This window comes from Anarrhichthys ocellatus, unplaced genomic scaffold, assembly GCF_004355925.1.
Source record: "Anarrhichthys ocellatus isolate YVR2014 unplaced genomic scaffold, GSC_Weel_1.0 scaffold10, whole genome shotgun sequence".
In the NCBI taxonomy this organism is placed as follows: domain Eukaryota; kingdom Metazoa; phylum Chordata; class Actinopteri; order Perciformes; family Anarhichadidae; genus Anarrhichthys; species Anarrhichthys ocellatus.
The window spans coordinates 9599963-9626033 of NW_022280040.1; the positions used below are offsets into that span (position 1 = coordinate 9599963).

General features: G+C 42.2%; 1 protein-coding gene across 2 annotated transcripts in view; it reads right to left on the reverse strand.

Annotated features, from left to right (window-relative positions):
* The window catches only part of LOC116385204 (cadherin-18), a 141031-nt gene that overhangs the window by 44016 nt on the left and 70944 nt on the right, over positions 1-26071 (reverse strand). For both annotated transcript variants that reach the window (XM_031850458.1, XM_031850457.1), the window contains exons 2-3: positions 15220-15783; positions 1676-1970 (exon numbers count right to left, since the gene is read on the reverse strand). In XM_031850458.1, coding sequence (XP_031706318.1) covers positions 1676-1970; positions 15220-15450 — 526 coding nt within the window. In that variant the 5' untranslated portion in view covers positions 15451-15783. The remainder of the gene's footprint in view (positions 1-1675; positions 1971-15219; positions 15784-26071) is intronic.

The window sequence follows — 26071 nt, forward strand, 5'->3', positions numbered from 1 at the left end:
AATGGGCATGAGCAAAAGAGGGGGCGGCAAAAAAAAGGGCTAATTATTTTCCCCTTCATAGTCCTTGATTTCCTCCCTTGGGTCATCAATGGTGATTGATTCTTTTTGTGCAATAGATGATGAAGTTTCCAGCGAGCGCTGAAACTTTAGAAATGAGTAGTCTCGTTAGGGCTAAACGAAGGATGCCGATACACAGATCAGGGTTGTGAGTATATTCTCATCACCTTATTATGCACTCATTCAGAGATAAAGATTTATGGATTTCTTTTGTTGTCTTACAATAGCAACAGCATCTTTATCAGTACGTGCCAATAAATATGAGTCTAAATACCAAGCATCAGAACATACTGCGCAGTGCAGCTCTCTCAGCAGAGATTAGGACATGTACTTGACACATCCAATTTAGGTACCAACATACTGACTGGCAAAGTAGTATGTGTGTCAGGCCTGTCTGTTCCTGAATATTCATGAAGGCAACCAGGGAGATATTGACTGTTTATACAGAGGGCGTCCACAGTTCTATTGGGGTTAGCATATTTAATCGGTTTTGCACATTTCCATCTTCTCGCTGCAAGAAGCTGATGATTCTGTTCATTTTTCTCTTTGGGGGTATTTTTTTTTTTTCACACTAGTGCAGTGCCCGTTCAGAACAGAAAAACGGTCCTGTTCGTAAACGGGCCCACGGTATTGCTGCTTGCAGCTTTCTCGAGAACCTCTCATCCAAACAATTTCACACTCAACCCTGAACTTCCTTTGGTCCTGAGAAATATACCTACTATGACAGAGCGGCATCCCCTACGGACGCTCACGTATACGCGTCATATGGGTGCAAAATCCAACAAGAAAACTGACATACAGACATATATACATACATACTTCTACTTCTTTTCAGCAGCTGAAGGAATGATTTTAGACGGACAGATATAAATGGAATGTTTTCAACAAAGTGTCAGCACCACAGATTCACTACCTTATAGTGCTTTAGAAAGAAAATCGCTCTGACAGCAGCTTGGCCACCGTTTATGTTTGGCCACAACCTACATATGTTTTGAAGGAGTGCTGTGAAATTTCTGAGCACCATACTTTTGAGCTATTGTGCTGAGAGGCAGAATCAACTGGACTGAGAAAAGAGGGTGGGGGTTTTGCCCGTGCAAAAAGACAGAATAAAACATAGATGTTTGACACATGATTCTGGGCAGGAGCAGCTGTCTCAGAGGAGGTATAGAGGCTTTTCTTTCCTCCATGATGCGGAGGACTCCACCGCCCCGATGGTGGGGATTGCTGTGGAAGCACTATTGAGTGCTTTATAAAGACCTGCCCACCCGGGAAACCATCACAGCAACCAGCAAACAAAGATGAAAAAGAGGACTCGGCTGGCTTACAGGAGATCAAACATTCTGCAGAACATTATCACAGAGAGGACAAAGCAGAATGCTGCACTGGGTCATAACATGTTTGAGTGAGACATCATGGAGCAATACTTGGTCATGAGTGTAAATGAAATGTAATTTCTTTTTACCGCATGGATGAGAGGGATTATAAACATGAAGAATATCTAAAACGCAACTAAAACAACACTCAAGTTTAGACATTTATTCTCATCTCTCAACCCATTCAACGCTCACTGCTGCAGATAATCATGTGTTAGTGCAGTTTATTTTGTAGCACTACTCACCCAGTTCAGACATCTCAGGCACCGTCGCTACAAAGGGTCCATCTGGAAATTTGGGTGCATTGTCATTGATGTCTTGTACTTTGATGATGAATTCCGACTTTGGTTCCAGCGCCTCCTCTGTGTTGCGGTCCAAGGCTTGTGCATGCAGGACATAATGTGCTTTCCTCTCGCGATCCAGACTCTTAGTGGCATGAATATCTCCTGTCACTTCGTCGATGATAAATATATTCCCAGCTCCGTCCCCGCTCAGAATGTACCGGACAGATCCATCGCCTTTATCCGAGTTTGAGTGAAGCTGCAAGGCAAACCAGACACAGGGTGTGTGAATACAGAGAATAGAGCATTGCCCAAATCCATTCCGATAGTATGGTTTGTGATTCACGGTTTCAAAATATGATTCACGGTTGTGAAATGTACAATATCCACAGTATAATGCTGTAGAATATCTGCAGGATAAATCCATGAGAAGGACCACTGTGATGCCCAAATTAGTGCAGAAATGATTGAATGATTATAATTGATTAGTCAATTAACACATAACTGTCAATGCTGGTAAGTAGATAATCATTTCTCAAGAAAGAAACACTACATATTATCTAATTTCATCTTCTGAAATGAGAGGGTTTTATATCAATGTATAATAAATATATGTTGGGTATTGGATGGAGAAAAGCAAGTACATTGTTAGCTTTGGATCTTGGAAATAGTGTTGGGCATTTTTCACTTCTACTTGACATTTTCAAGATGACTTAAAATTGGTTATATGATTCACGTTTAAAGTACTACACTTTACCAAGGCCATTTGGCATGTGCTTTATATAGCCTAACCTTTGCAGCATTACTGCACTGCATGGTGGTCCACGGCCCACGTGTTAGATTCAGACAACTCCCAACATTATTACAAATTCCCGCTCAGCCTCGACTGTACCCAAGCATTGCTGAAGAAATTCATCTTTGGGTGAAATCCCTACAAGACTGTTAAAGGCGGGAGCAGAAGGGGGAATAAGGGAAGACTTTTCAGCCATAATTGATACCAAGAGGATGAAGACTTTCATGCCAACTGCTCAGCTGGGTTTGTAGTTTTAGACTTTATAAATATATTTTACAATACCACTGAATTTCCAAACCAGTAACATCATCATTTAAAGAACTTGATCTTAGCTATGAATAAAACATGTTCCGAATGAAAGACGTTTTTTTTGTTGCCTTTTTTTCCTCGGGGAAGTATCACAGCTGAACATAACAGAACAATCCGTTTCCATTATGCATCGGCAACGTTTCATAAACTGGTGGTACTGGTGGTGGTTTTGTATATCATACTTGTGTATGCACATCAATGAACTGTGAACACAACCTTTGAATTCCAAGTCAGTTTCGCCGCAAACAAGATTAATGCATGTCTTTGGAGAGTATAAGACACACACACACACACACACACACACACACACACACAGACACACACACAGACAATGAATAAGTCATGCCCTGTTTGTTACTCTCCCACACATTATTATATATACACATACATACATTCACATTCTGGATAAGAATGGATATTATAGAAAACCTGTTTGCAAAATACCAAAATGTAAAAGAGAGACAAAATAACAACACCATATATAATGTCATGAAAACGGACTTTGAAGTGATAAAGTCACAATTACTAGGTGGGTCATTGTCTGTTTGATGCCAATTAGCAACATCTGTCAGATATAGCAGAGCTCAGCACTTTTATATGCGAGTTATCACAACAACAACAGAAACAAACCTGATCTGTAGGTGCAGCTGTCAAAACAAATAATAAACAGATTAAAAAAGATATTTCAAGTTGAGTAGTTAAAAAAAGAAGAAGAAGAATTACGCAGATAAATAAGACCAGCAGTCACAACCAATCAAAAGGGATGTGCTCTGACTCTACTGGCGAAAATTATAATATGTCCTTATCAAGATAAATCACATCTTATGTAAACAAACATGCAATATCGAGGTCATGTCCATATACCGTATGATGAGTCGATGAGGTCGTTATTGTTACAGGCCTACTCAACGTATAATTCAGCAAACGCATGTAACTTGTCTTTGATGGGGAATAATTAGTATTCTGTGATCTCACTGCTGATACATCTGATTAGGGATGTATCAGCAGTGAGATCTAAACCAAACAAGATACAATTGTAACAGAAAATGTCCTCAATAGGAGAATAAGAAACTCCAATATACCGTTGATAAGTTCCATTGCTTGATAATGTACTTGAAACGAATCACATCAGAGAAAGAAAAGCTATTTGGTACCAAAAGTTGGATAGTTAGACGCTGGAGATGATAGATTAGTTCATCTAAAACATTCATTGCTTCATGTTCTCCTCCCATCAACGCACCAAAGACATGAGAAACACACCATCATGTATAGCAATTATACATGTATTATTATTATTTAAAAGTGCAGGCGAAACATTTATGACAACTTTCAAAACCCTAAGATTTGTTTTCTTTTAAATGAATAGAATATTAGGGCCTAAAACTAACTCCAGCACAGCTGCACAGTTTATAGGCACTGTGTGTGTGTTAAACAGTTAGTTAGCTGCATAGCTTGTTTGACCTGCTGTCCATGTTGTTGGAAACAGACTGAACATCATGATACATCAAGTCATATTACTTGGGGGATTTTGGCAAGAAATGAATGTGCGCCACACAATCTGCAGCACTCAATATCAGATAGTCAGCTGCAGCACAGTTTGTTGTTTGCCAGCAGTAGGCTAACCAAACACTTTTGGAAAGACGGCGAGCACGGATTGAAAAGCCGCAGGTCGGCGCTGGGCACAAACTCACTGCCAGTGGAACAATTTAGAGGCGATTTGTAATAACAATAGAATGGCACTCAGAGAGGGCGGACAATTTCCTGAGTAGTAAAGTCACTCTTTCAACTTCGGCGTGTTCACGAGCTTCACGTCAGAATGTGGAAACAACATGGACGCCACAGAGAAGATGTGTTGCAATTTATTGCTAGACCAACACATTAGCTGTTCTGGAGTTGTTCCGACTTGAGGGGGCGTTCATGTGAATTTTTCCAGACGGAAACTACATTTTCGCGATTATTCCGACATTGCACAAATGCCAACTCTCTGGCATCCTTCATGAAAGTGAAAGCGATCGTGACGGGTTGTTGTATGTGGGTTTTGGCAGGCAGCTGCTTTCACTGCATTCTGTGCTGTGCCAGCGACAACTCAACATTCACAAAATGCTTAAATGTAAGGAGCTGTTGTGGAATAATGAGGCAGCAACACATCAGTGACACTTTGGTAAAGTATAGCCCCGTTTGGCGTCGAAGATGAAACACCCCCCAAGCAAGGCTAGGCTACTTCATGTCTGACATGAAACTTAGACGATGATGTATGTACATTAACTAAGTTCATCGCATGAAACATCACCATTAAACAAACTGTAACATTACAGATGCACATAACTGACCCTGGCTGTCAATATCTCAGGGTTTAGACAAGATTGAATAAGAACTTTCTTTTTGTATAATTTGCTTATCTGACTAGATTCTGGATATACGACTTGAGAAGTATAAGTTACAGTGAATCTTGAAGAATATAGTGATATTAACTGACGAGAACAAAAGTATATATATCAGGAAGAATTGGTTTGCCATATCGCCCAGCTCTACATAAGGATTTATATAAGGTCCCCCTCAAAGCTGGCAAAAATAACTCGCCAACCAGCTGCATTGATTTAGTTGTAAACACATTTAACTGCTGCAGTCCCTGAATTAGGACACAGCTAAATTGTGTTGGAGTACAGACCAGAGCTGAGAAAATACCGTCTACTTTGGCAGTGACCCAGATTTAGAAACGATCAATCGTCATACTGTTCAATTTTATTAAGGTCATTCAACTTCGCACCCATTATTGACGGATTCATTGATTGATTGTCCGTTACATAATGATTTACTAGTTCAGCACTGCTAATTCCTCTACTGGATGTCCATCGGAGATCTCTGCCGGGAGATACATATGACATGAACAGCCCGTATACCTGCAAAGTGCATCAGGACACATGTTTGACGCCGAAGCCCAGTTAAACCAACCTGCGTGTATTTTCCAACCGATTAAAGGGGACACATCATGCGCAAGTACATTTGAGTGTCTAAAGTGCCTCACAACCTACAAACTGGGGAATTGTTTTTATTTTTTACTGGCTGTCTAGATCAGAAAACATTTGATTTAACAAGCCAATCAGATTTGGCTCTCCATTTGTCACATTCAGGTTCATCAGAATTGTATTTGTAACTTTTGGAACAGTGTACATTAGCTGGCATTCTTCTTCTTCTACTCTTTTATTGGAGCACAGCTACCTTTTAAAGTGCAGTGCTCCCACCAACTGTTACCACTCTCTGCATATGGCAGCATTGTGTATGCATGAGTGTCCTCATATGCTGGTTAATTACTTGATATGAGGACCTGCTTTACAGCACCATTTGTGGTTGAAACTCCCCAGAGTACACCTTTTAAAGGGGCATATCATGGAAAACCCACTTTTTCAGTGCTTGTGCACGCACAGTTAGGTTTATGGAGTGCCTACCAACCCACAAACTGAAATAAGATAACCTTTACAGAGGTGCACATGATTTTTCTCACAAGCCCATCAGAGCAGACTGGCCTTATTTGTGATGGGGGGCTTAAAGACACAGAGGGTGAAAACAGGTATATTCAGACCAACAGCATGAGAAAAATGATTCTTTTGTTTTACTTTAAAGCAAATAAACGTTCTAGCAGGAAACCAAAATTCATATTTGCCTGAAATCGAGCATGACGTGTGAGTACAACCACAGAGATAGAAATGCAGTACTACTTGTATAAATGCTCAACCATAAACAGACACAAGTTATTTAACAAGTAGAACGGCGGAGATCCTGAGGCCACATCTCATCAAAACCTGGACTAGCAATTAACCTACTAATTAGAAAGCCGCTGTCGATTGTAGACCTGACTCTTGATGAGAGCCGCCTGTACTTCCCGTGGTAAATACCAGGCCTGTAATTAGATAAGGAGTCAAAGATGCTGTTGAATCAGGTAGTTAATCAGTTGCTAGATTGTACTAATATGAAACACAACCTCCGCAGCAAGAAATCCGAATACGTTTACACATCGGAGGCAGTGTGGACGGGAACAATTACTTTGTTGACATTGTTTGGCTCCTTTCTGCACTCTTTATATGTAGACATTTTCAAACAGTAGATTGCAGTACTGACTCTAGTTTGATAATCAAATTATATCATTTAAATTCAGCAGACGGAACCAGACGGACCACTTCTATAACTACTACAAGGACAGATCCACTTCTGTCCAGCAGCACTCCACAACTCCAGCTCATAAATGTAATGTCGCCTCCAGTCAGAGTGCTAATTTAGCCATTGACTTCCTTTGCAGGAGCCAATGAATCATGCTCGTTGAAGTGCAAACCAATGATGCATATGGCGACTACTGCCTTCCAAAATCTATAGGTGATAAAGGTGTCAACAGGTTGCAGGCCATTACACAAACATCACAAGCTAAAAGTACAGCAGCGTCGGGCCAGCTGGGAGACAATAAGTCAATAAGAGGTTGCTCAACATTCAAATCCCAAACGAGCGATAAGGATTGAATGGGAGTATTTCCAGGTGTTCTCGGTATGTTAGGTGGTCTTGATTGCTATAAAAATCACCCTCATCTCCCAAAATACCCCATCATGGTCCATTGTGTACTCATGACAGATGTGTCCTACACACTGTATGAATTCATCTTTATTCTTCAATATGTAACATATCATCAGAATAAGAAAATAATAATCAGTTTCTATCAAATCCTTGTTTTGATTTCCAGCGAAACACAAATATTTTAATCTATCACATGAATTAAACTTACACCCTTTGGGGTATAAAGGGTTGCTATGGTAAGTTAAAAAGGATCAGTATTACGTTGACCAATCAGGTAAAATTGTTCACTGTTAATTTGTATTGGAACAGTAAAGTAAATTCAAATAATTAAAGTTAACTGCATCATTAAGACCCAAAAAAAAAAATATATATATATATTTTTTTTTATATATATTTATATATATATATAACAACCACTATTGATAGATCTTACACTGATACTGTTTATCTCCTGGCTTTAAGTTGGCTTACTAACCATCTGTGAGATGCAAAGAAAAGACTGTTTGAGTTCCTCTGGACAGAGACCTCCCTCATTGCCGTTTAGTTCAGTTTGTATTTCACATACTCCCCTTCTTAGTCAAAGCTGATTGTACAAAACTGGGCTCGGGGCAAAGCTCTGTCACATGATTAACAAAAAAAGAAAAGACAAACAAGGCTCCATTTCTCTGCAGAGGGTGCTGCTATACTGCCTTTTTGACTACAGCGCTGGGCTATTTTATTCATGCTTCATTTTTTGATCACACAGAAAATTTCATGACAACTTGCCTTTTATGTAATTAGTGTAAAAAGGCTGAAATGAGCTCAACATGCCTCCGATTTATGTGTGGCAATCTGGACGAGAGAGGGGGAAAATGGCAGTGCATGCAATATATAATGAATGGAAATGAATGGAAATATCTCATACACACGGATCAGTGAAGTCCGGGGAGACGAGAGAGGTGAAATTCAGACCTCTGCCATCTGTTGTCTTGTCGTCTTCCTACAAAGACTCGCGGTGCTGTAGAGGAATCCTTTTCCTCCACAGGTCATCAAAACAAGGGATCGCGTTTATCTCTCTGTCTCTACGGCCGACATTATTAAAGACTAGTGGAAGAGACGACTGGCATGCGGCTGGCGGCTGGCAGCTGGCAATGCATTGCTGAGGAGTTTAAAAAGATCAACGGAGTCTGGGGCTCCGAAGCCGCCGGCGAAAAACACTCCCATCTCAAGGAGAACCTCACTTATAATTTCATCATATGCCCAGAGGAGCAACCCGAGAGAGAGGGTGGATCTTCACTTTCTTTTGTCAACAAGTTGCATGTTTCCACTGTTTGGGCTGTGCATACTCATTGCTGAGAGGAGCCTTGAATTGTTTGTGTTCACAAGCTAATTGGTGCTCGCAGTCAAACAGCGTACTTTAGACTCCGTCGTACCGCTTGCACGGTGTCTCAGTCACTTAAGGGGAGAAAAGGGGAACAAAGCCCTCCTAACCTGACAGATATCTGCCACTACAACAGCAGTTTTACAAGCAGATTTTTTTGCAAGTAGAGCTGGATCTAATACTGGAATCACATTGGTTTGTTTCTCCATTTGTTGCTGGCTGAAAAGACGCGATCATGGCATCTCTAAAAGTAATAGTTGCCGCTCTTTTGTTTTCTTCTTCTGATCCAATCCGTGATCCAATCTGAACCGTGACTTTTGTGATCCGTAGCCCTGTTAGCCAGCAGCTAGTTAGTCCTACCTTACAACCAACATAATAACTTACAAACATTGATGAATGGATTTGCACAAAACTGCTATAATGATGCCCGACCACCACAGAAAAACCTGTTGAGATAAAAGAAGAAGCAAATGCTCCATTTCTGGGACCAATAGAACATCGTGCACGATGACCGTGGTTTAGATCTCCAGTAGCCAATTACTCTATTCCTGCCAATTTCTCTGCTGACTGGCCAAAAATGCTGCAATTTAAACATACATAACTCATGTCCCATTTAAGGTTGTCAAAAAAACTCAATCTTTCCATGCAAGTTTAATGAAGCATGGAATATATCAACTTCTTTTGGAAAAGGAGTACATGACATGTAACACAATGTTCACAATTGCATTGCCCCGGCTGAGGGAAGACTCTGTTGAGCTCGACCTGTCTATTTTGCTCCTACGCGTCTTTTCTCTTCTGAAACAGCTTTTGTCCTTTTCCATCATGCAAATCCTGATAATGTATGTGCCTGGTTGGATTACATTATTGGTGAATGTCACTGATAATGTCTTGGTCTTATTCAGTGTACAGATCCACATAATGTATGTGCCAAGCCAGCCTTGTTTGCTATCTGCTTGTACAAAAGGGCATCGCTTTGCTGCTGTTATTCGCAGTCATTATCAACTGTAGGGTAGAGAACAAGAAGGCAAACAAGGGGAACGACATGAAACTCTGGATGTGACGATTAATTAGATGAAATCCAGGATCAAATTCTATACCAGGCGAAACACATAAAATATGTGAAAGTACAACCAGGGTAGCTGCATCCAGCTGATTTATAAATCATTTTCCAGCGAGGTCAACTAAGACGCACCCAGTACATGCATCACTGCCTGCTAGGGCCAGAATGATGAATCCTAATTATTTTGATCAATGTTTTTAGGATCATTATATCGCACTTACGCACTCAAAAACAGAGCAATGCTTTCACTTTCGTGTTGTGCTACATTCCTGCAGATGTACAAATATTTGCATCAAGATAAGACTTTAAAATGTTTTCTTCAGCTATCTGTTACTAGTCTTCTACTCTGGACTGCAGCTGCATGGTGGTGTGCAGCAGCATGACGGCTCCCTGAAAGTGAAGCCAAAACCTCTCGGTCGCCCCTCGGTGGCTGGCTGTTAGTTAGGAAGCGCTTGATTTGATATGCCGCGAAGTTTAGATGCATTTACATCGCAGCCGATTACTTGATTTGACCGTCGGAAGCCGAACTCACGATTAATAATCGATTCATTGCAGCACTACAGCCAGCGCAGCATCTTTGTTTTATCTGCGTGCTCTTTGTCGTGATTTCACAGCTCTAGTAATCAGGCTGGCACTGGACAAACAGCCGTAACATTTACTTCATGTTGCTTTTGGAGAGATTCATTAAAACTGCATAGCTTTGATGTTGAAAGCCTTGCTGATGCAGAAACGGGAGTTGAAGGTGGGAGTCAGGTTGTTTGGGCATTTATTCCATCAACAATGTGCATGATGGTGATGGTGGTGGTGGTGGGGGGGGGAAGGAGAAATAAGCAGGCTGTGCTCCCTAGCTGATGATCCGTGCCTTGGCTTCATATTTGCAATTAGTGAAGGGGGGGGGGGGGGGGGTTCATTTTTGATTAAATGTCGGCTCTTCTTATACTTCACTCAAGAGGACTTAATCACTTTCTATGTGGGCGTGCTTGATTGTCTGATTATCACCACATTTTGACCGTGGTCCCTCCCAATCAACTCCTCCGAGTGCCCCCCTTCTCTTCGATTGATTTGTAACAGTCACAGTAAGCCCTGATGATGGAGGGCCCGCCTAATGACCATACATCAAGAGACAGTGATGAGGGGTGTGACGAAGACGTGCTACCGATGCATCACGAAGAATCCGCCCCGATAGTTGTCCTCTATTCTGACATCTGCGGGGAGAAACAGAATGAATCGTTGTCTTCCCAGAAGGATGGTTGACTTCTCGATGTACAGTAATGAGATTATTAGAGTCCCAGAAGCAACTCTGACACTCATTTAGTGGCTCTCTCTCTAACTGCTGCTAAAAACATGATATTTGGTACGAAACAGAAATGAAACCGTCAGCAGATCAGCTCGAGAAAACATGAAGTTTCTGCCTCGTGCTCTGGCAGCGAGTGAGGGTAAATGGCTTTAGCCTCAAGTGTCTAAATGGTGCTAATACGTTTGAACGTCTCAGCCAGAGGACAGGGGAATGCACTTAGGATATATTAAGCATGCCTGCACAGACAGCACACTCTTCAAGTGTTATTTTCTGCAGTTGGTGACTCCATGGAAGCGGAAGTGTTCACTGGGTTCGCTTAATTTGTTTCACCATAATTTTTTTGGTGAAAGTGTGACTGTATCAAGCACACGGCACAGCAGATGCATTTCAATGCCTGACCAGATAATAAAGAGCCTCCCCAAACAGAGACTGTTGATCCAAATTGCCTCGAAAAATCAATGAATCATGAGTGCGCACACACACACAACTCGTACTGAATGTACATGTTGGTGCATGCACCGAGTGTACGATTGACCCTTTGCTAAGCCCCGCCTCCCGCTGGTACTTCCTCAACTGTCAGAGCTACCATGTAGCCCACACTGTCACTAACTACAGTCCCTGCATAGATATTATCCATTCTTTTTTTTTTTTAAAGAAAGCGATTTCAGAGAGAAACAGATGGAAGGGTCTACAGTATGAGTTTGAAGGACAAATCCAGGATATCAAACAGATTCAGCAGCAGGTAAAATATAAAGATAGAAGCTAAAGCCTACAGATCACATTTGTAAAAGTTAACCGACGTCACCTGCGATCCAGACAGCAGACAATGAAATGAAGGAAGTAGAATATCTTTGAGTTTAGGACTGACGGATAGATAAAACCCGGGTAGACCAGAATCTGGGCACTGTGCGAGAAGATGTATCAACTAAATAGTTGGTTACTTTCACATATTTTCGAACTGTCCAGCTATACAGTCTGTCTAGTGCTCAATAATAAAAAATAAATAATATTATTGCCGCCAAGCGGTTGTCTGCATCCACCACCAGCAGTTAACGTCCTTGTCTGTGCAAAATGTCACAATGACCAAGATCTTTCACCACCAAATTCTAATCCCTTCATCCTTGAGTCTAAGTGTATTTTCATGCCCAATTTGAAGAAATTCCCTCAAGCTGTTCCTAAGCTATTGTTTTCTCAAGACAGGGACAGACGAATGGATGGACAACCAACAAACGCAATGTCTCCGGTTGCAGCTGTCGTTGAGGCATAAAAACCTTTAGTTGAAGCCTTGCTACACATAGAGACATAGACCCACCTCCACACTCATATGTACATGCCTCAGTGTCAGAAAAATGTATCCGTGGTTGATGAGTATTATATCTGCCATTTTCAGGATGTTTCTCTTTCCAACTCTGCATACTAATAATGTGACATCGACCGTGAAATGTTCCTTGTTATTTCATGTAACACCTCACTGGTTTAATACTGAAAACATTCCAATCTGCATGCATTCGTTTCCTGCATTGCAAAGAGTGAGTGAAAAGCAATTTTATGTTAAGACCTCGCTTTTTTTTTTTCTTTCCACTGTTGAGCTATTACTGTACATACAACAAGACAGTTGCCTGATTCTGTCACAGCACAATCCATTTTTAGATGTATGAATAAAACATTTAGGCACCTTTCTTAGAGGTTGCTACTCTGCCCTGCAAATGAACACAGGATACGACCGGGGGGGTTACGTCAAATCTCACTTTATTTACTGTATATTTTAGCAGTGGGCAAACATGGATCAATTCAAGGATACCTGACTGATATTTTTCATCATAAAAGCTGCACCATGTCCTCAAACCAAGTTGCATCAGACCGTTCACCGCAACACACATTCATTCAGGGTCTGGGGATTTGCAAAGTCTTCGAGAAATTACCATCCAGACCGTAACCTGCCCGACAACTTCAAGGCCCCACGCTGAGCAGATTGACGTGGAGACATTCACACCTCCCATTGGGAGAACGGGTTGTCTCCTGTCTCGTATCTGGACAAGCCCTGTCCCCAAGCAAGCATTTGCGCCTCACTCATGCACAAAGCTGTCATTTCCCCAAAATGCGTGAGCCTCCCCAGAAAGGTGTCACTGAGGATTATGGGATACCTCAAGGGGATTAAAACTGTTCTTGACAGACTGGCTGCTTCACTTATTCACAGAAGTCACTCTATGCTGTCCTTTATGTGAGACTAGAAGAAAAAGCACACATAACATCACCAACTGCCAAGGCCGAGTCTTACATAACGGCATGCTTGTGTGATGTTTAACCGTGCAGGTTTCTGAGCACACGTCTGCATTGTATGTTGACCACACGATTATTAGAATTTCTGTGTGCAAAACGTCTGTTTCAAAACGTCCCATTTTTCAATGAGAGCAATAACCGACAGAGACTGTGTTGGCAATTCCCGAGTGGAACTGCTCATTTGCTGCTCGCTAATGTCCAGAGTTTTTAATCAAGCAAGGGAAGGAGGGGGAGAGAAAAAAACACACAATACAGCGCTGTACGTGCTGAATGCATTAATCCTCCTCTCCTGTCTTCATCTAATTAAGGGTCATTCTGTCTCCTGGCCACATTAGGACACTGCACTCAAGTCCCAACCCACATAATTAAATGTTTTTTTTGTGCTAACCATCTGGAGACCTCATCTCTTTAAACATGCATGTCAAATTGATTCCTTAATAATGTTTTTGTGTCTTCTCAGTGCTTTATCATCATCCAGGATTAGCTGTTTATGTTTGTTTTGCTTTCATCAGCGGCACCCGCCACACACACACACACACACACACACACACACACACATAGAAAAACAACAGCCTTAAGGTAGGACTAGAACTAGCAATATGAGCCAACCAAACAATCATGAACTTTAAGGCAGCGGACGAATCTAACGTGTAAGTGAGTAACCACGTCTCGGTGCAGTTAGCGCATCGACAAAATGAACCTTTGAATATGCTGCAAATGTCTTTGCTATTGTCTGACACTGGGGACACAATGCCTCGTGAATGCTGAGGGATTCTTTTTGTTGGCACTGTGGGATTTTATGGTTCATTCATTCGTCAAATAATATTACCTAAAACATGTTTCACCAATAAATAACCTTTCTTCCCTGCTTCGCAAGGACATTTGTGATTAAAACCCCAGGTTTTTTTTCAATAAACAGTATTGGAAAGCGATATTTACTGTTGTTGTTTTGTTTTTTTTTCCCTTTCACCTTTTTTTCCAAGCATGTCATCCCTCTGTTCTTCTATTTTCCCTTAACAAATGGCACCCGTTGTTGAAATATAGACATATGTGCAGTCAGAGGAGCGTTCTGCCTTTCTCATTCTCTTTCTCTCTGAGTGCAGTTGAGGGGATTAGTGTGTGCCTGAGTGCCTAGAATAATGATCACTGCAGTGGAGAAACACATTTTAACATTTCAGGAGATAAGGGCAGGCAATCTGCAAGCAGAGGACTTAACCAGCTCCCTGTGGCTTATTGTGGAGCTAACAGAAAAGTCACCACCAACAACCGGGCCATGCACAAGCAGAAAGAATACCCACCACTATCGTTTCCTCTGTAAGGCACATCGGTCACTCTGAAATTCCATTCATAAAATGTTCTAGCTATGAGGGGCCCCCGATTACTATGTCCCCATTGCAGAACTGCCCGATTTCCAACTGTGGTGGTTCATGTTCCAACAAGAGATCAAATCTGGGTTCAATTCCCACAGAGAGAGCAAATCTGATATTCCAGTTCAGAGATAGCTTGATGTAGAGAGTGGCAGACATGCTGAGAGCCACTCCCTAATTACAGATAATAAAACCTTTTTTGGACATTATCATGAGAGGAAATCAGTCCAACATTGTACTGACAAACACCTACACACCTTCACAAATGAGCGCTGAATTTCCACATCAGAAGATAAAAAAAGCGCGCGTACAATGCCGACGTGGCAATCTACCTCAATAGAACAGCTTTGTCCTGCTGTAACCCATTCCTCAATAAACAAGAGGGGAGAGGAAAATGCCAAGTAAGATGTTCAAAAACCAGTTCCCTGGGATAAAATGATTTTTTTTTTTTGCAGACAGTTCAATAAAAAGAACAATCCTACCTTTCCCACATACTGTGCTTCTGGTCCCAAATGTTCTTCTAAAACAAAGAACTGGTTCCAGATCCAGCCTCGCTTCGGCCTGTGGTGCACCTCCGTCTCCCCGTTGGCCAGTTTGGTCTGGTTCTTGGAGGGCACTTTGGCGGGGCCGTGGTGGCTCACCCCGCAGCACCTCTGGATGAAACAGAGGCAGACCAGAAAGGGACAGAGGCAGGAGGTGGTAGATATCCTCATGGTGGTGCGTGCTTTTGTAAAGTTATCCCCGTGTTCCAAAGTTGTAAGGTCCTCCCGCTCCCGCCGCGGCAGCCGCCACAACTAGCCACCGCTGCAGGCCCGTGGAGTAGTCCCAGTAAAAGAGGAATCTAAATCCAAACTGAGGAAATAGCGGTCCGGGTAGATCCTCTAAGGTTCATGGCCCAAAGCTGAAGGTTTAATGAAAAGAAAAAAGGCCAAGATATATTTACATTATGGAATTTGCCAGGCTGTGAGATGCTGTGCAAACGGACGTGAACTTCTGGGTCGCTCTACCAAGTGCAGAGGTTAATCCCGGAACCCATTCTGGATTTCCTGCGAGAGAGAGGAGGGGGAAGAGAAACACAGAGTTAGAGATTAATTTGATGGATATTAGAAGCTAAATGTCCACTAATTCCCTCCAATTAAATTGAAACTCATAAATCCTTACAGATGAGGACATGCTCTTCAAACTGGTCGACTGTGAAAAAGTACAAACAGGCAACAAAGACTCTGCCGGCTATTTGTGCCATTATGCAGATGATACAAACTAGTTTAGACTTGAGGAGTTACAGTGCTATTAAAAATTTGTCCGTGCCTATGAGGTCAGAGCGGCGTGTGGTGAGTGATACCGCCCTGTGAGGTCAAAGTCGCGTATCAGAGCAGAGCAGGATGAGTGGGCTTAGTTAAAAAACATTGGAGAATAAGGTTTGAGTCGACTGTTTTAACACAACCAAGGCTTTCTGTGGGGCTTACTGTGTTTCTCAGCGCGGTGAATAATAAGTGTGGCAGGAAGAAATACATTTACTATGATAAGGAGAGACATCAGGCCACTCAGAAGAAAGGCAGAGAGGGATTCTTAAGAGGGAATGGAAAATACAAAGAGAAACTGTTCTTTTTTTATATCAAAACTATATATTGAAGATGGCCTTGAAGCAGTAAAAAAAATAACTGCAAGGTTTGCTGAATTTCTTACGAAGCATTCCAGTGAGGCTCTGCTAATCTCTTGACAAGAATGTGCATTACACCTGCATGTGCAACTCTGTGTTCTTTAAAGAGGAGATATTATTGAGAATCATCTCGTCTTGGGGTGGATTTTAAAGTTATACATTATTTAAATGCTGCTGAAGCATGAAATGGGTCCTCGCTGCTCACTGCAGAGTTTGACCTTGCTGTTCTGAGATGACCTTTTTTGAACTAAAGCAAATAACCGATTCCGGAATCTCATTTAGGGTTCTATACAGTGAGATACGAAGCGTCTCTCAAACGGAGTGCGTCAAGTTCGAGCTTGCACCGGGAGAACGGGGGGGGCGCAGAATGCTCAATTTGCAAACGAGACAAAAAGCGTTCTTGCTGACATCGCCAGCTCTGCCAGGCTCTGGTGATTACATTAAAACACCCCATTGTAGACCTGCTGTGTGACAAAATATTCTCAGGGTCGACTTAGCTCGCTCTCTCTGGAGCTTTCAACCCTGTTGGTAAACACATTCTCACTCCCAGTTCGTCACCTACCGACGCTTGGTAAGTGTCCCTAGTCTTTATACTGCGATGCTCTACGTACCCTTCTTCCTTCTTGCGTCCGTTTTGGACGTGGCAAGAATAACCTGTCAAGGCACGTCTTCATGGGAAGTTCGGTTTATGAAAAGATTGTGGTTGATGTTGAACAGGACTGACTAACAACTCACATGACTAGCATGACTACGGAATCTAAATAAATCAATGTTGACTTCTAGTTTCACATAGAACATGAACAGCAGTCTCCTCGGTGAAAGCCCCGGGTCTGTTTTTCCCACCTGCCATTGCACACTGTATAGCCTATACTACAACAGTTGCTCTGACCCTTTAATAATAACGCTGATGGGTTTATAATGAAGTTAGTTGAAGGCCTGGAGCATCTCATACAGACACTAAAGGGTGCCTCTGTGTCTCAGTACAAGACACCGACGGGACGAGCTGCAGTATTGAGTTTGAAGTGAGAACAGGTTGACATGGTCAACAGATATCATACCACTGCATGTACCCACTGCAAAGTACATTTGAAATAACACTAAATTTGATAAACACAGAACTGCTGTTGTTTGTTTTCCGATTTTTAATCAAAGCGTGGGAAGATCTGTCCAGCCAGAGGTACCCAGAGGCAGGAGTTCTGTCCATTGTGAACAACTCAATACAAATGAGCCGATGACCCTGGAAGTGGAGGCTGGTGTGGAACTCTTTGAGTTTTGGTAAAATAACTTTCACCGACATGCTACGCAGTAATCCCACCAAGTGGTCACAAAAATGGGAAAATCCTTCTAAATGAAACTGCATGCATTAAGTGAAACACCATAAAACAATTACAAAAAAGTAAAAAGAAGTTTGGATATTTTCCCATAAATGATAACAATAATAAGATACACCAAAGTCTCAACAACTGACTTAAAGCAGGACAGCTGGTCCAACATTGTGTGTTCCAGTAGAATAGCAGCTTTGTCGGGATTATCGAGCGGATAAACATATGTTGATATTAAATGGGATATAGGAGCTGACAGACTTCAAAGGCTGCTGCTCTCCATCTCCCACAATGCATGTGACAACATTAGAGCACAGCGCTAAAACGAGACATTAATGCAACTTATGACTGGCACACACTTTGAAGGATAGCCACTGAATTTTTTTATGAATATAAATTTTTTTACATACATATGGATTAAGATTTGCTGAGAACCCCTGACTAATCCCCATGTTTCAAACATCTCTACATGCAAATTGCGCAGCTCGACTATCGTTGTTGGTGATGTTGACTAAGTGCAGTGGCTGTAACGGCTAATTCCTACTGCCAGCCCCGACAGTGAAAGGGAAGGCAAAGTCTGTTCCACATCGACTTGGATTAAAGGAGCTGAGGATAAATACTCAGCCGCACACTAAACACGTGTAATCTGGGAAAAGATTCTCATCTGCATAGGTAGAGCAACGCCCAAATCCTGCTTCCCCTGCTCTCTTCCAATAACGGAGAAAAGGATATCAAGCCCTGCAAAGAATACTGATGGAGTTCTTTCCAGAAGCTGCTTCAAAGAGAGATTTTAAGGTTGTTTTTTGTTCCTTCTTGGTTCAGTGTAATTCTATAACATCCCGATTGAACCACACTCTAGCAAATCTTCCCACAGTCGACGCATCGCTGAGACAGTCGTGTGTGAGTAAGTCAGACTCTGTCAGAATGAGTGCTTTCACTTTCACCTGCTGGGGCTCTCTCCTGTCAGTCTCTTCATTTTCTGATTATCATGCTGATTCTAAGCAAGAGCAAAAAAAATGACAGGGAGCCACGAAACCAACAGCATCTGGCTCTGTCATTGGAAATAATTCCTCCATTCCTATGATGATGATATTGTTTTGTGTGGCCTTCTGCTCATGGCATGTTTAATAATGTGCAACGTTTAACAGGATGGGTTATGCACAGCGGCAGCCACAGATATTTTGGCAGGATGCATGCGAAAGTGGCTCTGTTTACACGCACATGCAATTCTGTTTCTGTCTTCTGTGTGTTCACGGCCCACATCGTTTCATCCGATGACATGCCACACAATGGCCCGTATGTGTTTCAGCACCGCATGTGAATTAATCCGCTGCTTGAAACAGTCCAACATATGCACTATTTACTGCTGTTTGTGCAATGTTTTCTAGAAACTACTGTGCCCAGTTGTTTTTAAAATCAATCTTTTTTCAAACTGAAACAATATGTTTGTGACCCGTTTTCATAGATTCAATATTGAGGGACGGTCAAACTTGTGTCTCTTTTATAGTCATTGTTTTTCATCATTGTCGCAAGTCATCAGTCATCAATCACACACCTTTGCTTTCACGGACTGCTGATCCATCAAAAGCAAACAATTCAAAGATGTTGTGCTGTGGGAACTCTTGAAGTACAATTCTGACTTTGTTTTTATATTTCAATAACTAAATGATTAATCAACTCCTCAAAATAGACTAATCAATTATGAAAATGTTAATTTGATGCAACTCTAACTCATGACTTCCACTGCAGAGCTGCCAGATCATTTGTCTCCCAGAACCCACCGTACAGGTTTTGTATGTACTGAACTATTCAATATCTTTGAGAAAGGTTACACCACATGATTTATCACGTGTCCGTTCATTTGCACATTTTCAGAAAAACACCTATAACCGGCTTTTGAGATTTTTCCCAGAGATCCCTTGCCAGCATCTTTCCTCTTTCTGCCCTTTTCCCGTCACCCCCACTGCTACTGTATGTTGAACCTTTCATACTTCATATTTTTTTGCTGGTGAACTGTTCGACATGTGGCTAGGACGCCATAGGCAGACAGCAATACTCCGTCTCTGTCTCCTTATTTATTCATGTAAACAGAAAAACACAATAACAGGGAATCAACTGGTCACGAAAACAGCTGAGTAACACCTTAGCCGGAGTACAGTCCACAGCTCTTGCATGTAACCCAAACCACTAATGACCCCGCAGGAGACGGAACGCTTAAAATGGCAGAAAGATAAAGTATAATGAAAAAACAGCGATGAGAGAGACAGGCAATGGGAGAGCAACAGAGATACACCTCAATCCAGAGAACAGGCATCTGTCGCCTGCCGCTAATAGCTAATGTTTTGGGCTCCCCGCTGAGAGCTCGCCCACTGCATTCGATTTCACAGCATCAGCCTTCTGCCGGTGTCAAACACCAGATAGCAGAAGACTAGGGCGGGTCACAACACATATTACTGAAGCACTGTTCTGTTCTCACAACAAAAGAGGGCCGGGCAGAGATAGACCACAGCGAAAGACACTCTTGACTTTTCACCTCACCTATGAGAGGAACAAGTACAAACATTCCCCGCCCATTTACAGCACCTGTTTGCTGCCTGTGATCTTAGGCAGTGTTTTACTAAGCGGATGTAAATAAACAAGAGGGCTAAAGTAAGTACAGGCAGATACAAACGGCACAGGAGGAAATTAGTGACACAGCAATGTGCTTATGTGAAGTCAGACTGTAACGCTGCTGTGAAATGTTCCTCAGGCCTGAGCATGAATTTATTTATTTCTTCTTTGTTGTTTCTGCTGAACAGAAAGGAGCTCTACATGAACCTGCAAAATGGAAGGCGAGCCAAAACACATCCTCTGCACCAATCGATGCAGTAAGTGCACTAGCATCTTGTCTAAAACCAATAATAAGATTTCATTGCTTATGACGTGTAGCTTTACACTGAATGTACATACTCCTATGAGGAAATACTTTGACTTAAGAGTTATTTGCAGAGGCCAGTGTATTTTCAGTCAAAAACCTAAATATATACCAGAGCTGTGTAGTGTAAGACACAGTAGAGTCTCAGAGGGCTGAGTTACATTATTAGTCCAAAGGAAGACATATTTGTTCACAGCAACTTAATAAGCACATGTTCGTCTATTCTTTCCTTCCATTGTTTAAATCCTGTGTGTGGAATGTGTTTCAGTGTAAAAGCATTGACCTTAAATACCTTGGGTTCATTTTGATTAATGTAATTTGGTAACTTGCTGGCAAAAATGTTGTTGCCTCTAAGCATAGACTGTACATAAGAAGTAGACGTAGTCACGATGGCGTCAACCACTTTTTGTACGGTTTTAAAGCCTCGAGTTCAGCATTTCGACCTCGCCCTAATCTCAACCCTGCTCTATGCGCTGCTCATTGTTTACAGTCAGATTAGGAATTTGAGATGCGAGACTGGAGTTGGAGTTGAGAGACAACGTGTACAATCAGATTGTTTCACAAATAACCAGTTTATAAGTTAATTTTAAACCAATAAAAAACGTAATCTTTGTCAGACGATAGCCTGTGTGGATAGCAAACCCAACGGCTGTTTACCTGCGTTCAACCAAAACCTACTCAAACGCGATTGGACTACAATCAGAAACCAGAACATTTCTGACAGCAAAATCTTGTCAGCTGCCTTCAGGTTCTGCATATGAATGTAGAATCTGCTCTTATCTGCCATCTTGGTTTTTGGCAGTCGCCATCTTGTTATTTAGGAACCAGAAGTGACACAAGAGGGTGGAGCGAAGGTCAACCGAACACTCAATAAGACATTTTTAATTGACCAAAATGTTACAACTAACTTTCATGAATGGAAAACACACTGAACCTGTTAATCATGAGGTAGGCAAGCCCTAAAGCATACCCTGCTTTATGGTCTGTGGCAATAAGTCAAGTGAGAAGTAGTCATTTGATGGCCATTACAAAGAATACACGTGTTAGGCACTTCCGCCCGCATTGACATCACTTTTCAGAACGAGTTGGCGCCTGTTTCCAAGCAATGTCCTGTTGCCTCTTCTCCAGTGTCAGCTCATCTAACTTAGTATTAAAATGTACCTGAAGATGTTTCAGTTAATTTCCTTGTATTTCCATTTCTTGTCGGGACCATATAAATCAAAGCAGATTAGTCTGATCAGCTTCACGAGCGGGGCAATCCTCTGTGTGTGCGGCACACCCTGGAGGTTCAACGGAACTGGAGGAAACAAATAGGCTGGAAAGAGGTGCCAAGGATTCAGGGGTTTAGCCAAGCAGACTGTAGTATTTCCACAGTGCCATCTTACTAGAAAACACACCGTGGATCATGGCTGAATGAATTGGTTTCGTGGTTTGTTGTTCTACAATAACTGCCTCGGAGCTATTTTCCACTCTGGTCTAGCTTAGGGTTTGTGAGACACGTCAGCATTTTACATCATGCTTTTTTTTTGCAAATTAGCTTGATGTGATGAGGGTTTTGTCCATATAGCCACAGAACAGATGTAAACTGTCTGGAATATCACAGTTTCTCTGCTGGAGCATTCCGACATGGCATGGTCACAACTTCCCTAACCTTCCGCCTATTAAGCCCAATCCCAGCAATTTGAGGATTTTCCACAAAATTGAGATGATTGGTTATTTTTTCAGCACATATTTCAACACCTGCCAGAATATAATCTCTTTATACAGATTCTACATTCATAAGCAGACCGAAAAAGATTGTGATGTCGGATGATTTATTGTAGTCTGAGTAGCGTTGACCAATCACATCCAAACAGGTTTTGGTTGAATTCAGGTAAACAGTCCATGTTGAGAGCAAAAAGGCTATCGCCTCCGAGATCACATTACAGATGGTCATCAGAAGACAACCTTAAAATCATCTGATAATCGTGACACGGCTAAGAGTAATTTAGTTTCCAGGCTACAGATAGTAAATCTGTCTGGGTTACATATTAAATGAAGGTGTAAGCTGTGAAAGAAACAGAAAGAAAATAAATTGGCTGTCAAACACACTCGTCCTGTAGAGCACGAGGACAGTAAAAGCCCTCTGTGTAAACAGTCCAGGAAGTATAGGGCGACAGTGACGCTGCAATTAGCCATCTGAAGCTTGGAAATATGACATGTTGTAACAATCCCTGCATCTATTTTCTCTCCCTCATGCACATATAAAAGTATAAACAAAACAAAACAAATGCTCCAACCTTGCATTTCAATCTTTTTCCAACACTTGTGGGTAATTAAACGCAATAAGCAGCAGGTTTTCAACCACAGATTAGGCCTGAAGGTAATTAGGCCCATTGCAGTAATGACTCCCACTGAGTCATGTGGGCTGGATGGTGTGTCAGTCACCCCCTCCCACCATGTCTCCCAGAGTCAACAGCGACTTGTCCTTCCACTACACTACCCTCCAAACACCATCTGTCCTAACCCTCGACTTTGATTACCTGAAACCCAAACGCACCACTCCTCGCACGGCTCGGCCGAGATGAGAGCGGGAGGCCTCTGATGGTTTTGTCTCCTCGTGTTTACATGCCAAGTTAAACAACCTTAATTATATCTGTGAAGGAGGAGATCTTTCAAGAGGCTTGGTTGGTGTCAAATTAGGAAACATGTCTGCACTCGTCAACCCAACTATATGTTGTTTGGCTGCTTAATGAGAGCTGGGTAGAAGATGGAAAATGTCCCATCTGTCGTATGTTTAATGGCCGGATTCTTGAGCTCTAATCGTACAGCCGGAGTGCCAGGATGGAGCAGACAGCCCCCATCTGCTGGCCACTGCAGGGAAAAAAACACAGTTTTTCAGCGCGCACCACCATCATCATCATCTCGCTCTTCTCCCACTGCAGCCACTGTTGCACAACATCCAGACAAGGTTCCATCAGCATTATGCACATGACAAATGCTTTACTGCAGGGCTCATGATTATTTATTATTTATTGATTCATTCGTTTATTGTTTTTACTAATAAACCAATTTATTGTTTCGGATATTGGCTTGATAAAAAATTCCCCTCCGACAGTCGACTTATCAATGAATTGGCTAATCATTTCAGCCCTACCTGGATGAGCGTCTAATGCTTTTGGGATTTAAGTCATCCTCTGCCAAATAGAACAAGAGAAATAGACACAAGGTAGGATTCAGCGTGGAAATATATTCATATCCCCTACAGCACTTGCTTCGCTTTATGTCTGAGAAGTCTAAATTCAGGTTGAGGCTACCGGGGTTTGGCAGACTTCGCCGTTTCCCAACATGCTAAAACACACAGAGCAGGTGGGTTTTACAACGAGGAGAGAGCCCGTGTGTTCTCATCCACGATGGAGGGCTGGGGCTATTCGCATTAGCATTTCATACACAGATAAGCTCGCTTTCTCGCTGCCAGGTAGATTCCCTCATGAGAGGGTGAAGTGCGAGAGATTTGGGGGGGTTTCGCAGATGCTCGCCACACTGCTTTTCAAGTCCCCGCGGAGACTCGTGGGGGGTGTCAGGAGCCGCAACAGAGAATTACGCCGCCTCGCCATCCAAACAAAGAATAAGCTGGTGATGTAGACTGCAGAGTCGGAGGGTCGGTGTGAGGAGGGAGGTGTGCAGTATGTTATGTGGGCTGGCAGCACACTAGAGCTTTCACGCTGACATTTTCTTTTCTTTTTACATCATTAGAAAGGCTGTTAAAAGTTAAATCGAGTGCAGTAACATGAAAAAACAAGGGAAATCATCAATTTAAAGAGCACATTTGTGGGCAAAATAGGAATGATGACTTCCTCTCACCCCTTTGTTTCCTCTTTCTCTAAATCACCAACAGGGTTTCCTTGATTCTGACATTGTTTCACTGGTATTGTTTTTACAATGTGAGTGGCAAAATGTGGTCCTGGATGTCGTGTTATGAGTCTGTAGATGGGTGTGCGTTTAGTTCATTGTGTTGCTCTTTTTCTTTCACTGTGTTACTTTGAGAGATTTATTTGGCAGATTGGACAGATACGTTTCGTTAATGGTGTAAAGCAGTTTGTCATAAAGTCAACTTGAAGCCTTACCCTTGGTTTAATTGGTGAGTCACTATTTATGTTCAGTCACTTTTTTATACAATCTGTCCGGGTTGATAGTGATGTGAGCTTATATAAATAGTCGTTCTGGTAATAGCTGGATGTTAAGCTTGAAATTGGTCCTCAACTTTAGGAGCATTCAGATTCATTTCAACACATGGAGAGCTGTCTGACGCTTTGACGGTTTGGCAACTAGCTTACAAGCACAGTCCTCGTGGGCGAGGGAGCGGGCAGATGTTGCTACAAAGTGAATGGTTCAAGCACAGTTCTGGAGACGGTCCTTAGAAAATCTGCTCACACACCACCGCAAAAAAGGTAGCGACAGAGTACAGTCAGTGTTGACTGACAGTAGAAATTAGGCGATATTTTCCAATCCTTGAGCAATATTGTATGCATGTATCAAAATAGAAGCCAAGGCATACGTTCTCGTCTTCGTATTCAAGCAGCATTAGAATTCCAGTTTTCCCTCGCACCCCCATCCCCCGTGGCTCGCCTCTGATCCACCTCAGATCTGTGATTCAGTAGGGATGCCCTGTCCAGCTCCCCCATCCCACTCTCGCTCTCACAAAGCGCCGGTCCAATTAACATCTCTCTCACATTTCAACGTCCCAGCGTTGGATGTGAAAGGTGAGCGGGTCTGACAGGCTGCACAGCACACAAATGTTTTATCAGTGCCACACATCAGGCTTTCCCATTGCCCCGAGACACAGATGACCAACTGACGTGACTCCCCTTTTCTCTCCATCACGACACTACACGGTTTTTCAGTTAGAGTCCATTTCAAGGCACTATTTTCAGGCGGTTGAGGTAATACTTCCCAGCACTGAATGGGAACAATGTGAAAAACACTGCAGGGTTTCACTTCAAGATTCTACATTATCTCAACACGACCCATTCAATTCCACAAAAAATAAAGAGAAATTACATTTTACTTTCTCATTGAGAATATTATGTATGGACAAGTAATTTGTTTTAGTCCCGTACTTTGAAATATGTTGCACACTATGGCTTACTTTCTTCCGTTTATTTTTTTGTACCATTTTGGCTTGAATCTAGTGGAAACTGCCTCGTCACCTGAAATTGAATCTCAGTCTTTTCGACCAACATGCTTACATTCTGCTGAGGTCTCCTTCAGCAAGTTGCCGAATATCTACCGCTATATTATGTGCTCACTGCCGAGTATAAAAGCGTTTGTGAAATGCCTTAAGGTTAAAATATAAATCAATAGGGGATAGGTATGAAAAAGAATGTGCCCAGGTGAATAAAACACAGGCTTTCCCTTTAAGAAGCTGAAACCTCCCGAACGTGACCGAAGGCAAACCC